The sequence below is a fragment of the Symphalangus syndactylus genome, chromosome 9, assembly GCF_028878055.3.
Source record: "Symphalangus syndactylus isolate Jambi chromosome 9, NHGRI_mSymSyn1-v2.1_pri, whole genome shotgun sequence".
Classification (NCBI taxonomy): domain Eukaryota; kingdom Metazoa; phylum Chordata; class Mammalia; order Primates; family Hylobatidae; genus Symphalangus; species Symphalangus syndactylus.
Window position 1 is genome coordinate 135248573 of NC_072431.2, and position 25631 is coordinate 135274203.

Sequence of the window (25631 nt, forward strand, 5' to 3'; positions counted from 1 at the left end):
ATCAAGGGTTAAGAATGCAGAGAAGGGAGATTATCTCCAACTGCAGTCAGAGAAGTCTACAACATAAAAGTGGTAATTAGATCCATCTTCAAGGATAGGCAGGATAACAATGAATGAAACATTTGAGCAAAAGGATTAGGGCATGAAAGTACAACAGTTCTGGGAAAGCAACTAGATGAGTTCCACTAGAATTCAAGCTCAAACAGAGGGTTTACGTAGGAGAAGTGTAGGGGAAAAGACTAACCACACGCAATAAAGGAGCTACAAGACTGACAAAGGATGAAGCAAGAAGGAGGAGAATAGGCTTTATTTGGCTACTTTGCAAGAAAGAAGCCTGTCTGCAAGCATGGTTCTAAATACCAATTAGGTGTAGGTGTATCAAGGTTTACTAGGAAGGAAGAAGACTTGCTTAATGATTAATAATTAGTAACCTAAGCTTTGGAATCAGACAGTCCTGGGTGCTAATCCTTGCTCTGTGTGCTCAGCTACATGACCTAAGCCTTGTAAATTTCAGTTTCCTCATCTAGTAAAATGGAAACCCCCTAACTCAATGTACTGAGGGTCAAATAGGAGGTAAATGTACATAAAACTTGTGGTAAACTCTCAATAAGTATTGATATTAGGGTTGGTTAGCCAAAGAGAACTTTTCAAGGGAGAAAATATGTCACTCTCACTTTCTCTCAATGTCTCATACTTCAGGGAGTCTTTTTTTTTTTTTCCTCTGGAGACAGGGTCTCATTCTATCACCCAGGCAGGAGTGCTGTGGTGTGATCTTGGCTCACTGCAGACTCAACCTCCCGGGCTCAAGTGATCCTCTCACCTCAGCCCCCTCAGTAGCTGGGACTACAGGTGTGAGCCACCACACCTGGTTAATTTTTGTATTATTTGTAGAGATGAGGTGTCACCGTGTTGCCCAGGCTGGTCTCGGACTCCTGGGCTCAAGCAATCTGTATGCCTTGGCCTCCCAAAGTGCTAGAATTACAGGTGTGAGCCACTGTGCCTGGCCCATAATTTGGGGAAATCGTAAATGAAACCTGCAAAGTGGCTAAGTGGCTCAGAAAACAAGTCTTTGAGATACCCACAGAAGTTGAGCAGTATCAGTTTATTTTCCAGTAATGGGGAGAGGCTCAGAGATTAGGCTCTTTGTAGTTTAGGCATTTCTGGTGATTGTGCATTTTTTGTTGTTGACTTAATTCCTTACTGAATTATAAGTAACTAGGTAACTCTTAAGCAATAGAACAGTGGTAGAAAAATAATTGTACAATCTCATCTAAGCTGTCTCCTATAAGGATTTCCCCCTTGGTTGAGTAAGTGCTGTAGTTTTTTTTTTGTTTGTTTTGTTTTGGAGATGGAGTTTCGCTCTTGTTGCCCAGGCTGGAGTGCAATGGCGTGATCTCGGCTCACTACAACCTCTACCTCCCGGGTTCAAGCAATTCTCCTGCCTCAGCCTCCCCAGTAGCTGGGATTACAGGCATACACCACCATACCTGGCTAATTTTGTATTTTTAGTAGAAACGGGGTTTCTCCATGTTGGTCAGGCTGGTCTTGAACTCATGACCTCAGGTGATCTGCTGCCTCGGCCTCACAAAGTGCTAGGATTACAGGCGTGAGCCACTGCGCCTGGCCAAAGTGCTGTAGTTTTAACCATCTGGAAGTGTTATACCCAAATAGTTGTCTCAGAGAGATTATAAGAATAAACACACCATGTGGCCATGTGGACCCTCTCTGAGGGTGTTTCTGAAGCCAAGTTCCAGTCCCAAAGGCCACTATTGCTTCAACATACAGACCAAGCAGAGAGTCACATGATGATAGCAGGAAAATTGTTTGAACCTGGGAGGTGGAGTTTGCAGTTGCCGAGATCACACTACGACACTCCAGCCTGGGTGACAGAGTGAGACTCTGTCTCAAAACAAAACAAAATAGAAAAGGCCATTTAAAACACTTTCTACTATCAAGAGCCTTCCTAGACATGCGGAGATCTGCTGTGACAATTGTCCCGTGTTAGACACAGAGACTCTGAGACTAAGAAAGGGCTCAGGAGTGGTGACCTCAGCATGAGTGCAGGAATGGTGGGACATCTTATCTTCTCAGAGCTGGGTCTGGGGATTAGTGGTAGAGAACAAGGCACTGTATCCCTCCCTGTCTTGGCTGAGTGGGGAAGGCTGCCCGGAGCTCACATAGCTGAGGCTGGGCCTGGGAGAGGAACGTGAAGCACCTGTGACCTGGGATGAGATCTGTCCATCCCAGAAAGTATAGGACTATTTATTGGAAAGGAAATATTCTACCTTTGGTAATGGAACAGGCAGTCAGCAGATAATTTTCAAAGTGAAGTAGTAACATTTCTGAAAAAGAGTGAGTCACTGAAACACTTCCTTTCCATTAACAGAGGTGTTACTGTGGGGTGTACTAATTATAACAGAGTACTCTTTGTTGCAGTTTGGGGCTGTTCCTCAGCAAGTATAATGTATTCACTCTTTCTAAATGAATCTCTTGGGCACAGCGTGGTGGCTCACACCGGTAATCCCAGCACTTTGGGAGGCCGAGGCGGGCAGACTACTTGCGGTTAGGAGTTCAAGAGCAGCTTGGCCAGCATGGCGAAACTCCGTCTCTAGTAAACATATAGAAAATACCAGCCAGCTGTCGTGGCAGGCACCTGTACTGTCAGCTACCCGGGAGGCTGAGGCAGGAGAATTGTTTGAACCTGGGAGGTGAGGTTGCAGTAGCCGAGATTGCACTACTGCACTCCAGCCTGGGTGACACAGTGAGACTCTGTCTCAAAATGAAACAAACAAAATAGAAAAGGCCATTTAAAACACTTTCTACTTTAATAGACACTGCTACGGGGATTTTAAATGGGCCACTCAATGTCATCTAAAATGAGTTCATTTTCTTCAAGAGTGCTTGAGTTGTCACAGCATCTGTGACCCCAAATCTCCAGCGACACAGGAAATTTGCAATACCTCAGGTGAACACAGCTTCCCTGGCAATAGGCCAGTGTGTCACGGACTCCCTAGGACAGTTATTTTCAGTCTCGGCTCTGTGAAAGGTAATCACAATTTCTCACAAGTAATTAATGTGGAAAGCTTTCTCTCTTTATAAGCAAGTGCTCTCACATGCATGCATGCTCTCAACAACTGATTCCTAATCCTACCTTATCTGACATAACCCAGGCTTTACCCACCTGAGCTCCACCACATCCTGAATTTGCACACGAAAATTTTCTACACAGCATGTTTTCATTTGAAGCTTTCTTTATTTCTTACGCCAAGTGCTCAAATTTTTAACAGGTGAGCAACTTCAATTTTGTAGTTTTACTGTACTAAATAAAACACCATATTTTAAATTAAGCAACATCTAACAAGATATTCAATATTTGCCAACCGTTAGCAATTTATATTCAGTCTTCTTCATAGGAGGCATTAAGATTGTATATACCAACCTGCATGTGCACAGTCTAATATGTAAAATCATTTTAAAGATTCATTTTATTATTTTGTGTTTAGATCATTTTGTTTGGGGTTTTGATAGACTTGATACCTTGCATAGAACAACCAAAAATCAGAATGATTTCAGTGATGCTTCAAATCTGATTCTGACTTGCTTGCAAAAATGAAAACACCAGGCATAAGCATTCAAAGCCCAGTTTCTTTTCCTAATTCTTTAATATGTAGAACTTTGGCGAGGCCAGAAGGATCTCTTCTCTAAGGTACTTAACTAAGGAGATAAGATAGAGAGAGATACATAATATATGGCCGGTCCCGGTGACTCATGCCTGTAATCCCAGCACTTTGGGAGGCCAAGGTGGGTGGATCACCTGAGGTCAGGAGTTCGAGACCAGCCTGGCCAACATGGTGAAACCTTGTCTCTACTAAAAATACAAAAATTCGCTGGGTGTGGTGGTGGGCACCTGTAATCCCAGCTACTCGGGAGGCTGAGGCAGAAGAATCGCTTGAACCTGGGAGGCAGGGGTTGCAGTGAGCTGAGATCACGCCACTGCACTCCAGCCTAGGTGACAGAGTGAGACTTGGTCTCAAAAAAAAAAAAAGATACACTATATATATATATATATATATATATGTATATATTGTGTATATAATACATACATATGTATATGTATGTATACATGTAATATGTATAGAGACAGAGACCACATATCTCTCAGTATTTTAGAGAAAGTATAAGCAATATCATATATATACACACACACACATCACATATATATATATATTTTTTCAAATGAACTTAACTCACTAGCAACTCCCAAATTTCTGGAAAATATTATGGAAACCAATTAGTAGTGCTCATTATTTTGCTAATATTGTCATGTCTGTGGCATGCTATGGAATAAATATATTAATACAAATTAAATATATATGACTAAACTAGCAAACTTGTCTGTTTTCATCAGTTTTCAGAAATATATAAACATAAAGCTATATTCCTCATTAAAAGCAAAAGTCCCCATTATATATGAATAACTATGCTTTTTTTTGTTTTCCCTATGTCAAACTGATTGTTTGTTGTTGTGGAAATCACTGGTTTTGAGGATATAGGAACTAGGCTATTCCTGTCATTTTAAAGAAACTATTATTTTATTTAGTGTTTTTGGAGTATTGCGTACTTTGCAAATATTTTAAATTAGAGACATATAAAGTCCAAAAATATACATATATTAGACCTTCTATTATTGTTGTAATAAAGAATCTAATAATACTGACATAGAACATATTACCATGGTAATAGCCCCATATACAATTTACATTATTATCCCTATGTCACTGATCAGCAGTTCAAACACAGAACAGTTGACTCAATGTCTAGGTCATTTTATCATCCTGTAATGCCCTTTAAACCCCCCTTAGCTCCTTACAGAAGAGTTCCTCTGGCTCCTAGCAATGAACTGAGGAATGAATACACAGTCATAAAGCTAAAGGTTCTTAAAGCTAGAAGGCCTCTCAGAGGTTTTATAACCCAAGTCAACAATTACTCAGCACACATACCACTAGTTCCCTGATCCTAAGCCAGTGGCAGACAGCAGTAATCAATTTCAGACTTTTGTTTTCAACTCTTTTTCAACAAAGATCCTACCAGATAGTCCACTACCTATAAATGTTAGTAGATGCATGAATAGAATCTTCTTTGCTCTCCCAGCTAATCTAAATCCCTTTCTTGTTAATAAGAAACAAACACTCAGAGAGTATAGGTATCAGATATACTTTTTTAAAAATTAAAAAAATAGTTAAGAGTCAGTCTCATTACTTTATGGTCTCATTTTATTTTTTAGTGTCTGTGAAATGTAATAAGAGGGACCTCAAGGGGTCTGTAATCTGGTTTTGAGAAAGAAAAGATTAACATGCTTGATATTTACATAGATTCATTAAGTGTTAATCTATGTTGCTGACACAGATCAGAGGGGGCTGAAACAGGCAGAGGAGAATTTATGGAGATAATAGAGTTTGATGTAAGCTTTAGGCTCATTTGTTCCCTTGACAAACAAGGACAACCTTTTACTAACTCTCTGGGTCATAAATGGCTCAGCAATTCAACAAATGTATTCACCCTACTGTGCAATGTGATAGGTACTGTGGGCACAGAGAAGAGCAACACAACATTCCTTCCCTCAGGGTTCATGAATTGGTGAGGCAGGCAGAAAAATCAGAATATAGGGTAATAAATATCACACAGCAGCAGGAGAGGATAGTGGTTAGAAGCAGAGTCTCTAGAGCCAGACTTCCAGGGTTTGAATCCCAGCTCTGCCCTTGACCTTGGGCAAGTTTCTTAACTGTCTGTGCCTCAGTTTCCTGAAAATATGCTTGATGGAAAGATTAAATGGTTTAATACCTATATAGCACTCAGAACAGTACTTGGCACAGAGTAATGGATACATAAGTTTCAAAAAAAATTTCTGTTTTTTTAAACCACCCAGTCTGTGGTAATTTGTTAGGGCAGCCACAGGAAAGGAATACAGTGCTTCACCCTTAACTCCTCCCTTCCATCTCAGGAGTAAAAAGTCCTGCTCTCTGGCCAGTCCCCAACCAGGTCCCTCCACTTCACGCTGTCTTCTACTGTCCCAGGCCTCACTCCACCCAACAGCATTCATTGTTTTCTCTTTCTTCTGCATTTATTATTATTTTTCAGAGACAGGATCTTGCTGTGTCACCTCGGCTGGAGTGTACAATGATGTGATCATGCTCACTGCAGCCTGGAACTCCTGACCTCGTGTGATCTTCCCACATCAGTCTCTTGAGTAGTTGGGGCTACAGGCACGCACCATCATGCCTGGCTAATTTAATTTTTATTTTGCAGAGACAGAGGTCCTGCTGTGTTGCCTAGGCTGGTCTTGAACTCCTAGCCTCAAGCAATCCTCCCATCTTCGCCTCCGAAAGTGCTGGGATTACAGACATGAGTCACCACGCTCAGCTGCATTTTTATTTTTAATGATCACTTCTCTTCAGGTTCAGTCAGATTCAAGTCTCCTTAAAAAACAAAAAACAAAAACAAAACAAAACAAGGCTGAGTGCTGTGGCTTGCACTTGTAATCCTAGCACTTTGAGAGGCTGAGGCAGGAGGATAGCTTGAAGCGAGGCATTCAAGACCAGCCTGGGCAACAAAACGAGACCCTGTCTCTTAAAAAAAGAAAGAAAAGAAAATACTCTCTTGATCTTAAACGTGACTTCCACTTTCTCTGAATTATTTCACATCCCAGAAGGTCACATCCCTGTCCTTTGTATCCCCAATGCTGTTGAATGTCCTCCTCAGAGCCCCTCACTCCTGCCCCTGAGCCTGTCACCCATCACTGTTCTTGTTCTTAATTTCTATCACACCACGTCTGGTTTCTCCTGTGGGCCCCTTCTCTTCCCAGACCCCCAATGTTGAGGTTGTCCAGAACTCTGTCTTTGGTCTTCTCTTCTCCCTTTTCTCCCAGGATAGGTTCATTCATTCCCAAAGCCTTAACCAGGTCCCTGACATGCTCTCTTAAGTCGACACTCCACTCCACATTTGTCTCCTGAGCACCAGACTCACTTAGCCCGGTGTTTGCTGCCTACCTTTACCCAAACACCCCTCTGGCTCCTCGAACTCAATATGGCCACCGTGGACCATGCCATGTTCTTTTCCAAGTCGGTGCCCCTTCCAGGACTCTCTATTTTGCTAGAGACAGCCACCGCCTTCTCCCTTGGACCACATCCAGCCAAGCCCTGCAGGTTAACCTCATGCAGCTGTCTTTTCATTCTGTTCCACTCCTGGCTGCTCAGCTGAGGCACCCATCTCCCCTTTCCTGGACCTTGGACCTGAACCATCCTGTTGCTCTGCCCCCAGCCTCACCGCCACTCCATCTCCTCCTACTCTCTCCCTCCCTCATTCTACTCGATGTTTCTCACGCAAACTAGAATGCTCCCCAGACACCTGTGCAACTTGTTCCTTCACCTCTCCTCAATCTTGATTCAACTGTCACCTTCTCAGTATGGCCTCCCCAGTCACCCTGTTTAAAATTGCAACCCCCCACCTTGCCAGCCCACTCCCTGCTCTATACTACTCCAGAACACTATTCTCATCGAACATGCTCTATACAGTAGGTTACCTATGTATTCTATTTATGGTCTACCTCTCTCTACTTGAACATTAAGTCCCATGAGGACATGCTGTGTGACCCGGCTCTAGAACAATCCCTGGTGCACAGTGAGTGTCTGATACATATCTGTTAAATGAATGAATGGCTTAAGTGTTGCTTATGACAGGGATATTCCCAAACACTGCTGAAACAAGGTTCTATGCAGGTGAGGGGCTGGGCCTGGAACCAGCGTGAACTGCCGCTGGGCCCTGTCCTCAGGGGCTTCAGACAAAGCAGGAAAGCCTATGCCGCGTCTCAAATTAGCACTGCCAGATGCACGCTACATGAGCTCCAGGGTGGAGACACGAGGCTGGGCAAGGGTATTACTAAGACCATGAAGGAGCTGTTTCTGATTTTAGATAATGGAATCGGAATCTATGCATGATTGCTTCCTTAGTGCTCCAAAGAAAACAATTTTGAATGAATAAGCTTGCCAGCCATGTCATGTAAATGCCAATACCTATTGCTTTTTCTGAATAGCTCTAAGTTGAAATCACAGATTTTTCAAATGACTGAAGTAATGACATAACTGGTCTGGAGAGAAAGATTAGGTATTATATTGTGAATAGGGTGAGGATATAAGAAGTGCCTTAACAATGTCATATACTATATAATCATCATTGGATGACCCGAGTCAGAAGGCTGGCAGAATTCTCACTCAGTAATTCTGCTTGGACAGAATTCCCACTTAGAGCATAAAACCTTCCTTCAGAATTTACATACTTAAATTATATTTATATAAATTATATATTTAAATATTATATTTAAATGAATTGAGGATTAGCCTGTGGAGCACAAAACAAAATGATTCATTCTTTCCATTTCCCCTTTAAAGAAATGAATAATACTACAGAGACAGTTATTAGCTCAGACAGAGCAGGTCATCAAAACACTTGAATCACCCTAAATTATAGGCGGGACACTAAGCAGGACATAAAGAGACATGAGAGAACTTATTTCATAAGAAAATGTTAATTTTCTCATAATCAAATTATTCAGATTTACCTTAAAATAACAACTATTGAGTGCTGAATATATGCCAGCCACACAACTGAGTATTTTTCACACTTCTAATAACAAATGATGTAATAACAAATATCTCTAGTTTCCAGATGAGGAAACTGAGGCTTGTAGGGAATACACAATTTGCCTACGTGATAGAGCTTGATACTACCAGAATTCCCATCCCAAGGACTCTTCACTGCAGGCTCTGTGCTCATTCTACCATTCTATGGAAGCAGAGAATAAGCCTGTAAGAACTGTAATGAAAGCCATGAAAGTGTTCCTAGTGTTATTTCAGCACAGGATTTTCCTGTGAAAATCCAAGATATTATTTTCAGGACCATATAGGGTGTCACAGAAATTAACAAAGATGGTCACCTAACTATTCAATCCCTCTATCTTGTGAACAAGAATTTGAGAAATGTTTAGTTCTTAGCATTTCCTTGTCCATGAAAAGAGTGAACTTCCACACCTAATAAAGATGACCCTTATTACATTTCCCCTCATGTGCTGTATCTTGAAAAATCAGGCTTTAAGCTGGCTCATAAAAATCTTTGCCCCTTATTTCTATACTCAAATATTTTAAAGTATTAGGGCTACTGAATTATAGTAGTGACTGAACATTTTATTGCATTATTATTTCTTTAAATGATTTTTTTAGAAATAGAGATGAGATCAGGCTGGTCGCAAACTCCTGGACTCACTCATTCCTCCTACCTTGCTTGGCCTTCCAAAGTCCTAGGATTACAGGTGTGAGCCACTGCACCTGGTCAGGGACCAAACATTTGAACGGCTATAATCAGAAGAAGATGTTTTGTCATGATAGTTAATAAATTTCACAGTTTTTTTCTTCTTTAAGCTCCACATGCTGAAAAGTCCAAAAGGGAGGCTGCATCAGAGCTCTTGCGATTTTTCTGCATCAGTTAAGGCAGTTATAAAATAAACTCTTACTATCATGATCTAGCAAGGGTTTATGAATAGACTCAGTGCCACTGTTATAAGTCACTGGAATTTCACTGTCAGTTAAACAAATCAGCCCTTACAGACTAAACAAACAAGTATGATTTTCCACTCGGGCCGGGTACTCTGAAGAAAAAGGAAAAGAAAAGGACCCCTGTTAATGGGCATATTGGGGGTGGTCTAGGTTTGAGACTTCTCGGACCAGAAGCAGGACTGCCCTTTGTTGCCATCTGAAGGAAGAAATATCTAGGAAGATTTCAGCTGGACACTTGATTTTTAAGTGGCGACTATCCTTTCTGGAGAAAAGTACTCAAACCAAGCTCTTGGGGCTCACACACACTAAAATTGGAGGAAAGTGCCCATCTGAGACCAAAGGCCATGTCTGCAAAATGGGCATGTACTTCTTATTCATGCAACTGATTCCAAAGGCCAGGGAACAATTGCTTAAAACCTTTTCCAAATCAGTGTCTAGTGAATCACATGCTGACCAGTGGTGTGCAACACTTGGGTAGCAAGTGAGTATCTCTGGAGAGCCCCATGCTGAAAAGGCAGGATAACTCCACTTCCACAGGGAATCAGGAGGGAGACACAAGCCAATGTTTATCCTGCAAAGTCTTTTTTTTTTTTTTTCTTTTTTGACAGGGTCTCACTCTTGTTGCCCAGGCTGGAGTGCAGTGTCACGATCACAGCTCACTACAGCCTCGACCTCCCTGGGCTCAGGTGATCCTCCCACCTCAGCCTCCCAAGTAGCTAGGACTACAGATGTGCACCACCACGCTAATTTTTGTACTTTTTTGTAGAGATGGCGTTTCACCATGTTGCCCAGCCTGGTCTCCAACTCCTGGGCTCAAGCAATCCTCCTTCCTTGGCCTCCCAAAATATTGGGATTATAGGTGTGAGTCACTGTGCCTGGCCCTCTAAAAGTCCTTTTTCTTTTTTTGGTGGATTCTCAGTCTGTCACCCAGGCGGGAGTGCAGTGGCACAATCTTGGCTGACTTCAACCTCTGCCTTCTGGGTTCAAGGAATTCTCCTGCCTCAGCCTCCCGAGTAACTGGTATTATAGGCGTCAGCCACCTCTCCCTGGCCTCTCTCAAAGTCTTCAAAAAGAGATTTAACAATTAATCCTCAACTCTTATCACTAGGAAAACAAACAAAGCCATCTCTTCTCTTTGGCCTAAAGGAAATCAAGTCGTTCTTTGTAGCATATGCTATTTAAATATGGTGGAGTAGGATAAACTTTCCCTTAAAAATGTCCAAAACCGAAAAAAAAAAAAAAGTTCCAAAACCACTTGGCACTTCTTGGGGGAAATAGTCAAGATTTGCTTCTCTCCTTCTCTCCTTTCCTCATACAAATAGCCTGTGTTAGGGCCATTCCGGGATGTTATTTATTTACTAGAAACCTGACTTTCCTTTGCCCAAGGTTCTGGAGAATCCAATCTGAACCCAAGAATCCCATTAACTTCCAAAGGCCATTTCCCTGCCCTATCCCCACCCTGAGGGGAGGGGGCGGTTCGGAGGGGAAGCAGGCAACACCATATATTCTGAGATTTAGGAGCAGCAGTTGGAGAGGAAGGTACCTGAGGTTGGGAGGAAACAAGCTGTCCCCACTTGCCTTTTCAGCAAACACAGCTGCAGTTTCCAAGGGGAAGGTGGAGCCTGCCGAGGAATCCACATTCCTCAGAGGGTACAACAGCCCTCACCTGCTGAGGAGCTATCACGGGAAAGGCGACAGATATGGCCCTAATCCCAAAGAAGTGCATCCCCGGGCCGGAGCTAGAAACACACAACCTTGGCAAAAAATCAGAATCTAAATAGGAATAACTCATACCTCTGAGGAATGGCTCAGACATCCACCTGGTCCAGTGATCTGTGAGGGGTGGATCACTTAAATACACCCTTGTTTAAAAACAGGCAAGGATGGCTTAAACATTATTTTAAATACAAAAACAACGTGGAGAGCAAGGAAGGCAGGAGGGGAGACTGCTGAGTTCTCTTAGCTCTCTTCCCCTATGACCTCCCGCGGGCTACAATGGCACATCCCAGAATTCAGGCACGAATCTGGCAGCTTTTCAGAGCCCGGGTGCAGGCAGTCGGCGCTCGCCGCGTGGGAAGGCACCTTTCCACGCACGGCCCAGGATGAGCGGCGACAGCGTTCTCAGCCTCCCTCCCCCAAGGGTCCGGCCCATCCCGGAGGCCAAGGTGCCTCTTCCAATTCGACTGAGAACTGTAATCCACACTCAATCTCTGTCCGGGCAGGGAGGCTGGGGGTGTGGGGTGAGGAAGGTGGCGGTGATAGGGGGAGATACGGTGCGGGATTAACAAAGAAAAAAATCGAACCCTGTTTTCAAACGAGCAGAACCAAGAGCTACTTGCTTCCCTTTCTACCCCCAAGCCTCTTTGATCATTTTGGGTAGAGCAGGAACCAGCAGCTCAAGGAGCACTCACATGGGAGTCCCAGAGGAGCTTTGTTCTTGGTGTGCAGTAATTAGAGCTCTTGGGGGAAAAGCCCCCGCGGGAGGCCCGAGGCTAAGGCCGAGGGGGCATCGAGGGACCCTGCATGGAGTGCGCTAGCGCCAAGCCCACCCTCAAGCCGCACGCGGCCTGGGCGCAGAGAGCGCGTGAGGGTGAGCGCATCGCCCACCCGCCGCGCCGCTCACCTAGCACCACCGCGGCCACGGTGGACAGCAGCAGCCAGTTATTCTTCAGGAAGCGCTTCCACTCGCATCCCTTCCTCGCCGGTTTCCCCATGGCTGTCGCCGTTATCGTGCGCTGGGCTCGGCCGTGCGCGCGTGGGCTGGGCGACCCGGGGACTGCTGGCTGCTTGGCGGCGCGGCGAGATGCGGGTGCACAGGGGAGAGGTGAGAGCTGACCGCTGCAGTCGCCGCCCGTCACCACCGCCGTTGCCGCCGCCACCCGGGATCGCGCACCGCGCCTGCCGCCCTGCCAGCCCGGTGGTTTTGCGTGGCAGGCGCGCCCGGCTCCTCCTGCTGCCGCCGCGCTCTGCGGCACCCGGGCCAACCAGCGAGGAAGGAGGGAGGAGCGGCGGGCCAGGGAAGGAGGGTGGGGGCGCGCGTGGGACGCCCGGGGTCCCTAGGGAGCAGGCGTGGTAGGGTGCCCAGCGCTGCGGCAGGAGCTGGGGCGGCCTCTCCGGGAACCCTGAGTCCCGCCCCACAGCCTTCCACTGGAGTCTGTCCCGCTTTCCACGCCCCACTCATGCTAGGTCTTTGGGTTAAGGGTTTTCTTTTGTCCCTAACCCAGAGAGGCGGAGTCACTGCCCTCCTTGGCGCGGACTTCATCCTGCACGTCTCCCTCTCCATTCTCCACACCAGCTATTTCCAGTGCCGGCACCTGGAGAACGGGTGCCCTTTCGAGTTGGGGGAAGCTGATCCTGCCTTGGGTCCCTCTTGCTCCGCTACGCAGGCTGGGATGTGCCCGCAGCCGCGAAAGCCCGAAGCCTCTGGGAGGAGAGAAAGGAGTCCTGGGCAGAACAGGGCTTTGGAAACTTTCACGCGGAGCCTCCAGTGCCCCCATAGGGATTATTAATTCTCCTCTTCGAGTCGCTGGAGGTGATTTGTCTGTGGACACTGGGCTTGGGAGTGTTCCCTGCACAAGGAGATGGTGATTTCTCTTAGAATTTTACTTCCGCTCCTTGGGACTTGCTCTGTGACCACAGGCCCTGGAGCATGGAGGCTTGGTGCAGTAATTAGGACTGAGAACCGGACCCGGGAGCCGTTCTGGGGAGCAAGTGGGCGGTCCATCCCCTAAAGTCCAGCGGATTGGAAAGGCAAACATAGAAGGAACTAGGTTAGTGGTGCCAAATATATTTGGTGTTGCTAAGTGAATTTCTGATTCTCTTCCATTTTTCTACCCAATTTTTTCACTCTCACGTATACAAACTCTTTCCCTCCCTTGACCAAATCAGTACCTCCGCAGCTGTAAGCGGTCTTCTTATCAGCTTGCCTAAAATTAAGTGAGCCTGGAACCCTTTTTGCTGTTGTAGAATCTACTCTGATTGTGGGTAGGGAGAATTTCCCCTACTGGAGTTTCTGATCACTAAATCCCTACAATTAGAGCTTCAGTCCTTTAGTGTAAATTGATACAAGTATCTTTTAAGCGGTAATAGATTAAGATTTACAACCCTGTAGACTTTAGTATGAATGAGTTTATCAGCTCTTTCTAGAAAGTAAGCTTTGAGAGAAAGAAGGTTAGAGGGGTTTTAAGGTCGTTGGGTGTCTGAGGAAGATCTGAAGAAATGTCAGAAGGGGAGCCAGGCGCGGTGGCTCACGCCTGTAATCTCAGCACTTTGGGAGTCCGAGGCGGGCGGATCACGAGATCAGGAGATTGAGACCATCCTGGCTAACACAGTGAAACCCCGTCTCTGCTAAAAATACAAAAAATTCAGCCGGGCGTGGTGGCACGTGCCTGTAGTCCCAGCTACTTGGTAGGCTGAGGGAAGAGAATCGCTTGAACCTGGGAGGCGGAGAGTCCAGTGAGCTGAGATCAAGCCACTGCACTCCAGCCTAGGCGACAGAGCGAGACTCTGTCAAAAAAAAAAAAAAAAAGAAAAAAAAAAAAGAAAAAGGAAAGAAAGAAAGAAGGAAAGAAATGTCAGAAGGGAAACTATCAAGAAAAAGAGAATAGCCCCGGGCGCGGTGGCTCACACCTGTAATCCCAGCACTTTGGGAAGCCAAGGCAGGCGGATCACTTGAGGTCAAGAGTTTGAGACCAGCCTGGCCAATATGGGGAAATCCCGTCTACCAAAAATACAAAAATTAGCCGGGTTTAGAGCCACGCACCTGTAATCCCAGTTATTCGGGAGGCTGAGACAGGAGAATCACTTGAACCCAGCAGGTGGAGGTTGCAGTGAGCCAAGATCGCTCCACTGCACTCCAGCCTGGTCGGTGGGGGTGAAACCCTGTCCCCCCGCCACCCCACCCCCCCAAAAAAAGGAAAAAGAAAACCAATCTTAGGTTCTACAATAGTGAGAATGTTATCTATAGGAGTAAATTGGAGAAGTTACAAATCTTGTGTCCTCTGGAACAATGGTTGGTTATAATTTACGCCTACATCTTAGCGAATTCAGGCCCCCTTCATAATCCTAATCTTGTGTCTTTTCATTGGTTCTACAAGAGGATTCCTGTCCTCCAATGAGGAAGGGATAGTTTTGGGAAGGGCTGTTACTATCTTTACTTTAAGGTTAAACTATAACTTCCTCCTAAAGTTAGTTTGGCCTACGCTGGGCACAGTGGCTCATGCCTGTAATCCCAGCACTTTGGGAGGCCAAGGTGGGTGGATCACCTGAGGTCGGGAGTTCGAGCCTAGCCTGGCCAACATGGTGAAACCTGTCCCTACTAAAAATACAAAAATTAGCCAGGTGTGGTGGCAGAGGCCTGTAATCCCAGCTACTCGGGAGGCTGAGGCAGGATAATTACTTGAACTCGAGAGGCAGAGGTTAAGGTAAGCTGAGATTGTACCACTGCACTCCAGCCTAGGCAACAGAGCAAGACTCTGTCTCAAAAAAAAAAAAAAGTTAGTTTGGCTTATGCCCAGGAATGAACAAGGATAGCTTAGACGTTAGAAGCAAAGTAGTCAGCTATGTCAGATTTCTCTTACTGTTATAATTTTGCAAAGGCAATTTCAGTGGGCCAAGTGGATTTTAAACTGTATTTATACTATTGCTAGGTAGAAGTTCCATTTTAGCTGGTAATAACAACAACAACAAAAAAAGCAAACACTTACAAAGCACTTATAACTTATATACCAGGCACTCTTCTAAGCACTTGGCCCAAGTTAATTCACTTGGTCCTCTCAATATCTCAGTGAGGTAAGGATTATTGTTTCTTCATGAGGCTGTTGGAAGAATCATATGAGATATTATGGCTTATCATCATTATCTTAAAGCTGAGGAAACTGAGGCACAAAAAGATTCAGCTCCTTGTCTAAGTTTCCCCTGTTAGTAACAGGAGGAGAAAGGGTTGAGCCAGATGGTCTGGCTCTGGAATTTGTGTATTTAACCAACACCTCTTTTTTTTTTTTTTCTCTTCTGAGACGAAGTCTCACTCTGTTGCCTAGGCTGCAGTGCAATGGCGTGATCTCGGCTCACTGCATCCTCCGCCTCCCAGGTTCAAGTGATTCTCCTGCCTCAGCCTCTTGAGTAGCTGGTTTCATGCGCGTCCGTGTGAAGAGACCACCAAACAGGCTCTGTGTGAGCAACATGGCTGTTTATTTCACCTGGGTGCAGGCGGGCTGAGTCCGAAAAGAGAGTCAGCAAAGGGTGGTGGATTATCATTAGTTCTTATAGGTTTTGGGATAGGCGGTGGAGTTAGGAGCAATGTTTTGGGGGGCAGGGGGTGGATCTCTCAAAATACATTCTCAAGGGTAGGGAGAATTACAAAGAACCTTCTTACGGGTGGGGGAGATTACAAAGTACCTTCTTAAGGGTGGGGGAGATTACAAAGTGCCTTCTTAAGGGTGGGGGAGATTACAAACTACATTGATCAGTTAGGGTGGGGCAGGAACAAATCACAATGGTGGAATGTCATCAGTTAAGGCTATTTTTACTTCTTTTGTGGATCTTCAGTTACTTCAGGCCATCTGGATGTATACGTGCAAGTCACAGGGGATGCGATGGCTTGACTTGGGCTCAGGGGCCTGACAGCTGGGATTACAGGCGTGCACCACCACACCCGGCTAATTTTTTTGAATTTTTAGTAGAGATGGGGTTTCACCATGTTGGTCAGGCTGGTCTCAAACTCCTGACCTTGTGATCCGCCTGCCTTGGCCTCCCAAAGTGCTGGGATTACAGGCGTGAGCCACCGCACCCAGCCACCAACACCTCTTATGGAAGGAACAAATATAGAGTTGCTACAAAAAAAACTAGCCGAGTTACATGTTGTATTTTGTGCAAGGTCTTTAAGAGTCCATTCACCTGTGTCCAACAGACACTTTGGTCTCTAATGTGCTGTGCTCACTTGGGCACTAAATACATTTTATGGGGCAGTGGTTGAGCTGAATCCTCTGTAACTGCTGCTTGCACCCAATTCTACGGCATTTCTCTGCCTAAAGCAAGATATAGTATATGAAGTATCACTGTGGGGAGATGTCTAGTGAGACTAGTCTTTAACTTAGATTTTTTTTTACTTTATTGTCCTCTAATAGTCATGGACACAAATGATCTCAAACTGAACAAAAGTTGAGAGGGATTTCCCTTGCAAGTTCTACTTAGAAGAACTTGGCCACTCAGCTCCTGGAAGAAAAAGTTCTTTCTCCAAGCCAAATTGAAAGAATTGTTAGAATGTTTTTTTCCTTCCAATAAATGTTAGTATCTCTCTTTTTTTCCCTAAGTCTTTCAAATTCCACTGTCCAAATAAACCTTTGGCTAGTTTTTATTAATTACATTTTGCTAGTATGCTGCTGCTGCTTTTTAAAGACTTAAGTGATTCTGGTATTTCCTTTGTTGTTATTTTTTTCCCTTTTTAAAAAATAGTTGACTCATGGCCTCTCCTGTTAGTTATTAAAGGAAGGAGAATTTGACTTTGCCACACAAATTTACATCAGCAGACCTTATATATTAATTAGGATACAAATGAAAAAGGCATTCAGAAACAAAAAGTAAGACATCAGCTTCTGAGTATCTCTAGAAATAGTTTCCTGGTTGTATTCTTTTTTTTTTTTTTTTTTTTTTGAGACGGAGTCTCGCCCTGTCGCCCAGGCTGGAGTGCAGTGGCGCAATCTCGGCTCACTGCAAGCTCCGCTTCCCGGGTTCACGCCATTCTCCTGCCTCAGCCTCTCCGAGTAGCTGGGACTACAGGCGCCCGCCACCACGCCCGGCTAATTTTTTTGTATTTTTAGTAGAGACGGGGTTTCACTGTGGTCTCGATCTCCTGACCTCATGATCCGCCCGCCTCGGCCTCCCAAAGTGCTGGGATTACAAGCGTGAGCTACCGCGCCCGGCCTTCCTGGTTGTATTCTATCATCATAAAACATTTATGGTTGGCTGCTTTGTCCTCATGCGGTGGCAAGGGAGGAGGAGGTAATGGAGTACCAGAGTCTCCTTCAGCATCTCAGCTGCACAGATTTTCATGACCCGTGGGCGGGGAGAAAGATGGTGTCAGCACAGCGAGACACCCTTTTTAACAGTCTCTTCATCTTCCAATCTCAGTCTAGATAGAACTTATCTTGGAACTATAAATTGAAGAAGAAAAGAACTGTAACTCATTAAACTTTCATGACAATTCTCCAAGTAATATTTTACAAAGATAATATGGCTGGAAAGAACTTAGTTATATGACCTTGAACTCTTGGCTTCAATAGAACTTTACCCCACGGGTTTTATTGCTCACTCTGACAAATTGAAGAAAAATTCCATTTCATTTTAGGATATGAAAAAAAAGTTCTCTGTGTGCCTCACACAAGCTGTATGTCCTTGACCAAGTAATTTAAACTTTCTGAAACTCAATTTTCTTATCTGAAGATACCATTTAAATTAATAAATGCAAATAGTCAATACATATTTAAAACATGAAAAAGTCTTCAGTCTCACTAGAAATAAATACAAATTTAAACCCATATTTACCAGCTAGGTAAAGATATTTTGACATAAATTTTTTAAAATTTACAATCGCAAAATTTATACTTTTAACATAAATTGTAAACTAAGGAAGGTATAGAGAAATGGGCAGTGTCACACCCTGCTGGTAGACCCAGAAAATGCTGTGACTTTTCTGAGGACAGTTAGGCAATTGGTAACATCAGTCATAAGTGCTTGTATTCTCTAACTCAAACACCCTACCTCTAGAAACTTATAACGAAAAAAATACCCAAAGATGTGCACAAGGGCTGTTCACCCCAGCTCAGCTGGAAGCAGCTTAACTGTCTAGTAAAGTGAACTGGCTAAAGATTAAGTGTGTAAAAGTACACTAGATAATGAGACATCACTTAGAGATTGAAAAGCATATTTTAGCTTTGACCTGAATTACATGGGAATTACATGGGGAAATGAATTACACTGGAAAATGGTACACACACACACACACACACACTTATGTTTTTAATTAATTAATTAATTTATTTTGAGACAGAGTCTTGCTGTGTTGCCCAGGCTGGAGTGTAATGGTGCGAGGCTCACTGCAACATACGCCTCCCAGGTTCAAGTGATTCCCCTGACTCAGCTTCCTGAGTATCTGAGATTACAGGCACGTGCCACCATACCCGGCTAATTTTTATATTTTTAGTAGAGACAGGGTTTCACCATGTTGGTCAGGCTGGTCTTGAACTCCTGACCCCAGGTGATCCGCCTGCCTCGGCCTCCCAAAGTACTGGGATTACTGGCGTGAGCCACCACATCTGGCCTAATTATGTTTTTAAATGCAAAAGTAAGTTATAAAACAGTAGATGGGGCTGGGTGAGGTGGCTCATGCCTGTAATCCCAGCACTTTGGGAGGCCCACTTGGGAGGATCACTTGAGCCCAGGAGTTTGAGACCAGACTGAGAAACATGGAAAAACCCTGTCTCTACAAAAAATACAAAAATTTAGCCAGGTGTGATGGTGGTTGCCCATGGCCCCAGCTACTCTGGAGGCTGAGGTGGGAGGATCGCTGGAGCCCCAGAGGTCCAGACCTCCAGTAAGCTGAGATCAAGATACTGCACTCTAGCCTCAGCAACAGAGCAATATGCTGTCTCGGAAAAAAAAAAAAAAACAGTAGGTGGGTTTTTTTTTTCAATGAAGGTGTAGTAATTTATTACTTGTATACTTGAAAATATAAAACTTACAATATGCATTCTACAATTCCAATTAAATGTATGTGTGTGTAAGATTAATACTAAAATTATTAATGTGCTTTTTTTTCTTTTTGCCTTTCTGAGCACATGCTTTTTGCCCTGGTAGGCCAAGGCGTTCATATGCTCGGGATATTATGATTTGTTACAGAGGAATTTTGAAAATGTGGTAACATTCCACTTCTATATGATATGTAGCATTAGGTAGCAGGAAAGAGGATTATTGAGAAAGAATATTCCATATTCCTTCATTTCTTCATTAGAATATCTAAAGCTTGGCTGGGCATGGTGGCCCATGCCTATAATCCTAGCACTTTGTGAGGCTGTAAAGGGAGGATCACTTGAACCTGGACTTCAAGACCAGCCTGAAAAACATAATGAGACACTGAGTCTACAAAAAATAAAGTTAGACAGGTGTGATGGCACATGCCTGTAGGCCCAGCTGCTTGGGAGGCTAAGGTGGGAGGGTTATTTGAACTTGGGTAATCTAGACTGCAGTGAGCTGTGATTATGCCACTGCAGTCCAGCCTGGGCAACACAGTGAGACTTCATCTCCAAAACAAACAAACAAAAAAAAGCCCAGAAAACCCGTCTCACAGAATTCTTCTGTAGTGTAAGAAAGACACCTCTCCCCCTATGACATCTGTCACTCTATCACAGCAGGAGGTGAAAACATAGGGAATCAGAAGAAAAAATTTTCTGGTCAAGGCCAGGCACTGTGGCTGACAGCTATAATCCCAGCACTCAGCAGTTTGGGAGGCCAAGGTGGGCGGATCACCTGAGGTCGGGAGTTCAAGACCAGCCTGGCTAACATGGCGAAAACCCGTCTCTACTAAAAATACAAAAAAAAAAAAAAAAAAAAAAAGAAGAAGAAAATATTTTCTGGTCAAGAGAATGATGGGAAGAAGGAAGGGAGAGAGGAGAAGCGATGGTGGTCCTGTTTTCTCTCTCTAAGCTTCATCCAGGAAGGAGTGTATGTTAGAAAAAGGAAGGTAGAAGCTCTGTCTGCCACTCCCCAGATAGGGGTCTGCCTCCCAGGTTGCCCCTTCCTAACCTGGGTTGCAGCCACAACCACAGCAACACCAACATGGCAAGGCAGTGTGGCCAGGTGGAGAGATACTCTGAGATTTCATTTCCTAACCACCCTTGGTAACTGGAGGTGGGGTGCTGACTTGAGAGCCACAGTACTGTCATGGCTGCGTGAGGCGACCCTCCTGAGAGTCTAGGGAACCTCTGTGAACTGGCCCAATGTAGAGACTTGCATATTTGTTACTAGTAGTAGCTGAAGTGAGGTGTTTTCCTTGAAGTGAGGTATAGGTAAATGCCCTGAGCCCTAATTGAGCCAAAAGACGGGAAAGAATACGTCTTCACAGCTGTAGATTTTATCCACAAAGGCCCACAGGGAACACTGCAAGCAGGGACGTGAAGGACAATGCTCTGGACACCAGGATCTAAGTAAGTCCACACATGACATTTGATTAAGTTGTAAAGTATCTTTTATTCTACGATCTCTCTTATTTATTTGTTAAAGGGACTAGGTTGAGGCCTGGTGCAGTGGCTCATGCCTATAATCCCAGCACTCTAGGAGGCTGAGGCAGGTGGATTGCTCAAGCCCGGAAGTTTGACACCAGTCTAGACAAAATGGTGAAATCCTGTCTCTACAAAAAATACTAAAAAATTCTGCAGGAACATTGAAAAATATATATATTTTTAAAAATAAAGGTACTTGGTCATTTGTCTTACAAAATTCCCCACATTCTGGATTTGGCTAATTCCTTCTTCATAGTAGAAATTAATTTGTTTCTCTATCCCCAATATTTCATGTAAGTTGGTAGTTAGATGTAGAGGTTTGCTATTTCGTAATGCTAAGATTGAACTGTGGATTCTGATGTCAGCCTGACTCAACTATGAGAAATTCACCATCAACCCTTCACATATGGTTTTAGCATCTATTGGTGATGGTGAAGACCATTAAAAAATTCATTCTAATTCTAACATTTCTTCTGCATATATTTTCTGGAATCAACTATTTGGTTACCCTAAATAGATTTTATACAGAAAAGGCAGGATAAATGCTTAATTTCTTTCCCTTGGTTGGTTTTCTCAATAATGAATTAGTGCACTAGCAACTTTCAGTGGTGACTACTGAGGTTTTTTTTTTTTTTTTTTTTGATGGAATCTCTCTCTGTCGCCCAGGCTGGGGTGCGGTGGCACACTTTAAGCTCACCGCAGCCTCCACCTCCTGGGTTCAAGCAATTCCCATGTCTCAGCCTCTGGAGTAGCTGGGATTATAGGCTCCCGCCACCATGCCGCACTAATTTTTGTATTTTTAGTAGAGAGGGGGTTTCACCATGTTGGCCAGACTGGTTTCAAACTCCTGACCTCAAGTGATCCTCCCACCTTGGCCTCCCAAAGTGCTGGGATTACAGGTGTGAGCCACTGTGCCGGGGCTTTTGTTTTATTTTTAAAGTATTAGTACGAACACGGATTTATATGTGTTTTGGATAGATTTATATGTTCCAATCAGTTACAATCATGATCCTTTCCCATGCTCAAATCATCCCATCTTTGGGCAATGGGAGCCCCTTCATTTTGGCAACCGTGTTTTTTAAACAACCACTTGTCTTCAATAGCGTCTTTGTTTTCTGGCTTAGCAAGATGTCTCAAGACCATCTTGTATATTTTTTGCCCTGAAACTGGAATCAGTTATTCCTCTAAAGGGTTCAGTTTCCGGTTCATGGGAAATAGTATTCAGAAGCTACAGTCTTGGTAATGGTGGCTCATTGGTACATTGTTTCCGGGCCTTTTCAGTGGACAAGGCTTAGAAATATATATTTCATAGCAAGAGACAAATGATAAGTTCGTATTGTTGTTTCCAATTTCATTTTTTATTATGGTATAATATACATAATGAATTTTACCATGTTTTTAAGTGTACAGTTTAGTGGCATTAAGTACATTCATATTGTTCTGCAGCCATCACCGCTATCCATCTCCAGAACACTTTTATATTCCTAGGCTGAAACTCTGAACTCATTAAACCCTAACCTCTAGCCAGAGTCGTGGCTCATGCCTGTAATCCCAGCACTTTGGGAGGCCCAGGCAGGAGGATCGCTTGAGCTCAGGAGTTCAAAACCAGTCTGGGCAACATAGGGAGGCCTTATCTCTACAAAAAATACAAAAATTAGCTGGGCGTGGTGATGCATATCTGCAGTCCCAGCTACTCCAGAGGCCGAGGTGGGAGGATCACTTGAGCCTGGGAGGTTGAGGCTGAGCCGTGATCACGCCATTGCATTACAACCTGGGTGACAAAGAGAGACCCCTATCTCAGAAAAAACCCAGCCCCCACAAAACCCACTAATGTCCTATTCCCCACCTCCCACCCCCACCCCACTCTAACTCCCAGCAAACACCATCCTACTTCTGTATCTATGAATATTTGTTCTTTTGTGAGTGGCTTATTTCACTTAGCATGATGTCCTTTAGGTTCACACATGTTGAAACTCGTGTCAGAATTTCCATCCTTTGTAAGGCTGAATAAGATTGCATTGTATGTATTTACCACATTTTTGTTTATCCACCCGTTGGTCGATGGACACTTGGGTTGCTTCCGCCTTTTGGTTATTGTGAATAACAATGCTGTGAATATGGACGTACAAATATTTGTTTGAGTCCCTGCTTTAAATTATTTTGGGCATATACCCAGAAGCATAATTGCTGGAGCATATGGTAATTCTATATTTAATTTTTTGAGGAACTGCCATACTGTTTTCCATAGCAGGTGTACCATCTTACATCCCACCAGCAATGAACAAGGGTTCCAGTTTCTCCACATCCTCACCAATATTTGTTATTATATTTTCTAGTTTTAAAAATTCTGTCTAAAAACGGCTATTCTAACAGAGATGAATCAATTCAAATTTAAGCTTATAGGATTGTGGATACACTTTAAAAATTTTTATTTTTATTTCTTTTCTCTTTACCTTGAAAATCTTGGTTCTTAAAAACATTAATTCAAGTACTTATTGCCTAATACTATAATGTACACATAATAGTTAAAAAAAACAAGACCCATATTATTTCTAATAATAAGACCACTGGGCCGGGCATGGTGTCTCACGCCTGTAATCCCAACAATTTGGGAGGCTGAGGTGAGTGGATCAACTGAGGTCAGGAGTTCGAGACCAGCCTGGCTAACATGGTGAAACCCCATCCTTACTAAAAATAGAAAAATTAGCTGGGCATGGTGGCAGGCACCTGTAATCCTGGCTACTTGAGAGGCTGAGGCAGGAGGATCGCTTGAACCCAGGAGGCAGAGGTTGCGGTGAGCTGAGATCCTGCCATTGCACTCCAGCCTGGGTGACAAGAGGGAAACTCTGTCTCAAAACAAAAACAAAAACAAAAAAATCCCACTGAATTCAGTTTAAGATTTCTCTGTGGTTCTCGTGGTCCCCAGAGATACACCAGTAGAGATATATAATCAAATTACTATATTTAAAAGACACTGTAAATAATTATTTTCCCTGTGTTATTCCATCAATTTGATGTACAGTTACGATTATATTCATTGTATAAATATGACTTTATTCATCCCTTTGTTTTCAAATGTCAGAAACTGGTTTTTAAGAATTTAACAATTTTTAAATTATTTAAAACATTTACATAGTTCACTCAAAACTGTAAAACGATACAATCAGGCCAGGCATGGTGGCTCACATCTGTAATTCCCACAGTTTGGGAGGCTGAGGAGAGAGTGTCACTTGAGCCCAGGAGTTTGAGACCAGCCTGGTTAACATAGCAAGACCCCATCTCTATTTTAAAAAAATAAAACAAACAAAAAACTGGCACAATCAGAGAATTCTCACATTAATATCCAACGACTCTCTTCTACTACCCTCCCTCCCACTGTAGGTAGCGACTGATTATCTATTAGTGTTTGGTTTATTCTTCAGTTGCCTCTTTTTAGAAAATATAAACACATACTTATATTCATATTCCCCTCCCTTGTACAGAAAATGGCAGCTTACAAGCCCTGTTCTGTGCCTCTTTTATTCACTGAACAATATATCCTTGTGCTTACTCACTATCATAATACTGAAATCTTCCTCATTCTTTTTTCTACTTAATATTCGTCTGTGTAGGTTTATTATAAAGAAATCTTCATTCATTCCTTTGCACTGCTGCAGAATACTACACTGTGTGGGTGCATCCATAGTTTATTTAACAAGTTCACGAGTGATAGAAATCTGGTTTGTTTCCAGTATTTTGCTGTTACAAGTAATACCACAAAGAATAGCATAGGCCTCACTCAAGAATGCTCTGGTAAACGTTTGCCGACAAGCTCTCTGGAAAAATTAAATGAAATGAAAAAACAACCCTGATTGAGCACCTTTTCATAATAGTTAATGGGCATTTGGATAGCTCCTCTTCTGTGAAGCATCTGTTCAGTCTCTTCTTACTTTACTATAAGGTTATCCATCTTATTCTTTCCTCTATATGAGCCCTTTGCTGGACATGTGTATTTCAAATACCCTTTCTCTTTATTCACTGTCTTAGTGATTTCTTCTGAATTTAAAAATTTTGGCCAGGCGCGGTGGCTGACGCCTGTAATCCCAGCTACTCAGGAGGCTGAGGCAGGAGAATCGCTTGAAACCACGAGGCAGAGGTTGCAGTGAGCCGAGATCATGCCACTGCACTTTAGCCTGGTCGACAGAGCAAGACTCTGTCTCAAAAAAAAAAAAAAAAAAAAAATTAACATAGTCCAATTTATGAAAAGTTTCCTTTAAGTTTGGAGCAGAGTTCTGTTTAAGAAATATTTGCAAGCCTGGGCAACATAGGGAGCCCCCGTCTCTGTAAAAATTTTTTTTAAAAAATCAGCTGGGTGTGGTGGCAGGTGCGTGTAGTCCCAGCTACTCCAGAGGCTGAGGTGGGAGGATCACTTGAGACTGGGAGGTTGAGGCTGCAGTGAGCCATGTTCACGCCACTGCACTCCAGCCTGGGTGACAGAACAAGACCCCATTTCAAAAAAAAAAAATTGCTTTGGACTTCACATTAAAAGTAAAAAAAGAAAAAATAAAGAAAAAAATAAATATTTGCTTACTCCAAAGGTACGAAGATATTATATATTTTATTCTAGGAGCTTTATTATTTTGCTTCTTTCGTTTCAATCTAAAATCTATCTGGAATTCATTATTTTGTATGATATGGGTGAAGATTCATTTTTTTCCCTATGGATATCCAATTAATCCAGGAACATTTATTGAAAAGATCATCCTGTCTCCTC

At 43.5% G+C, this 25631-nt stretch overlaps 1 protein-coding gene across 1 annotated transcript in view; it reads right to left on the reverse strand.

Moving 5' to 3' along the window:
- The window catches only part of SLC1A1 (solute carrier family 1 member 1), a 95743-nt gene extending 82962 nt beyond the window's left edge, over positions 1-12781 (reverse strand). Inside the window, exon 1 of the mRNA XM_055294324.2 lies at positions 12229-12781. Within this exon, the coding sequence (XP_055150299.1) occupies positions 12229-12319 (91 nt within the window). The 5' untranslated portion in view covers positions 12320-12781. The remainder of the gene's footprint in view (positions 1-12228) is intronic.
- Between the last annotated feature and the right edge of the window lie 12850 nt (positions 12782-25631).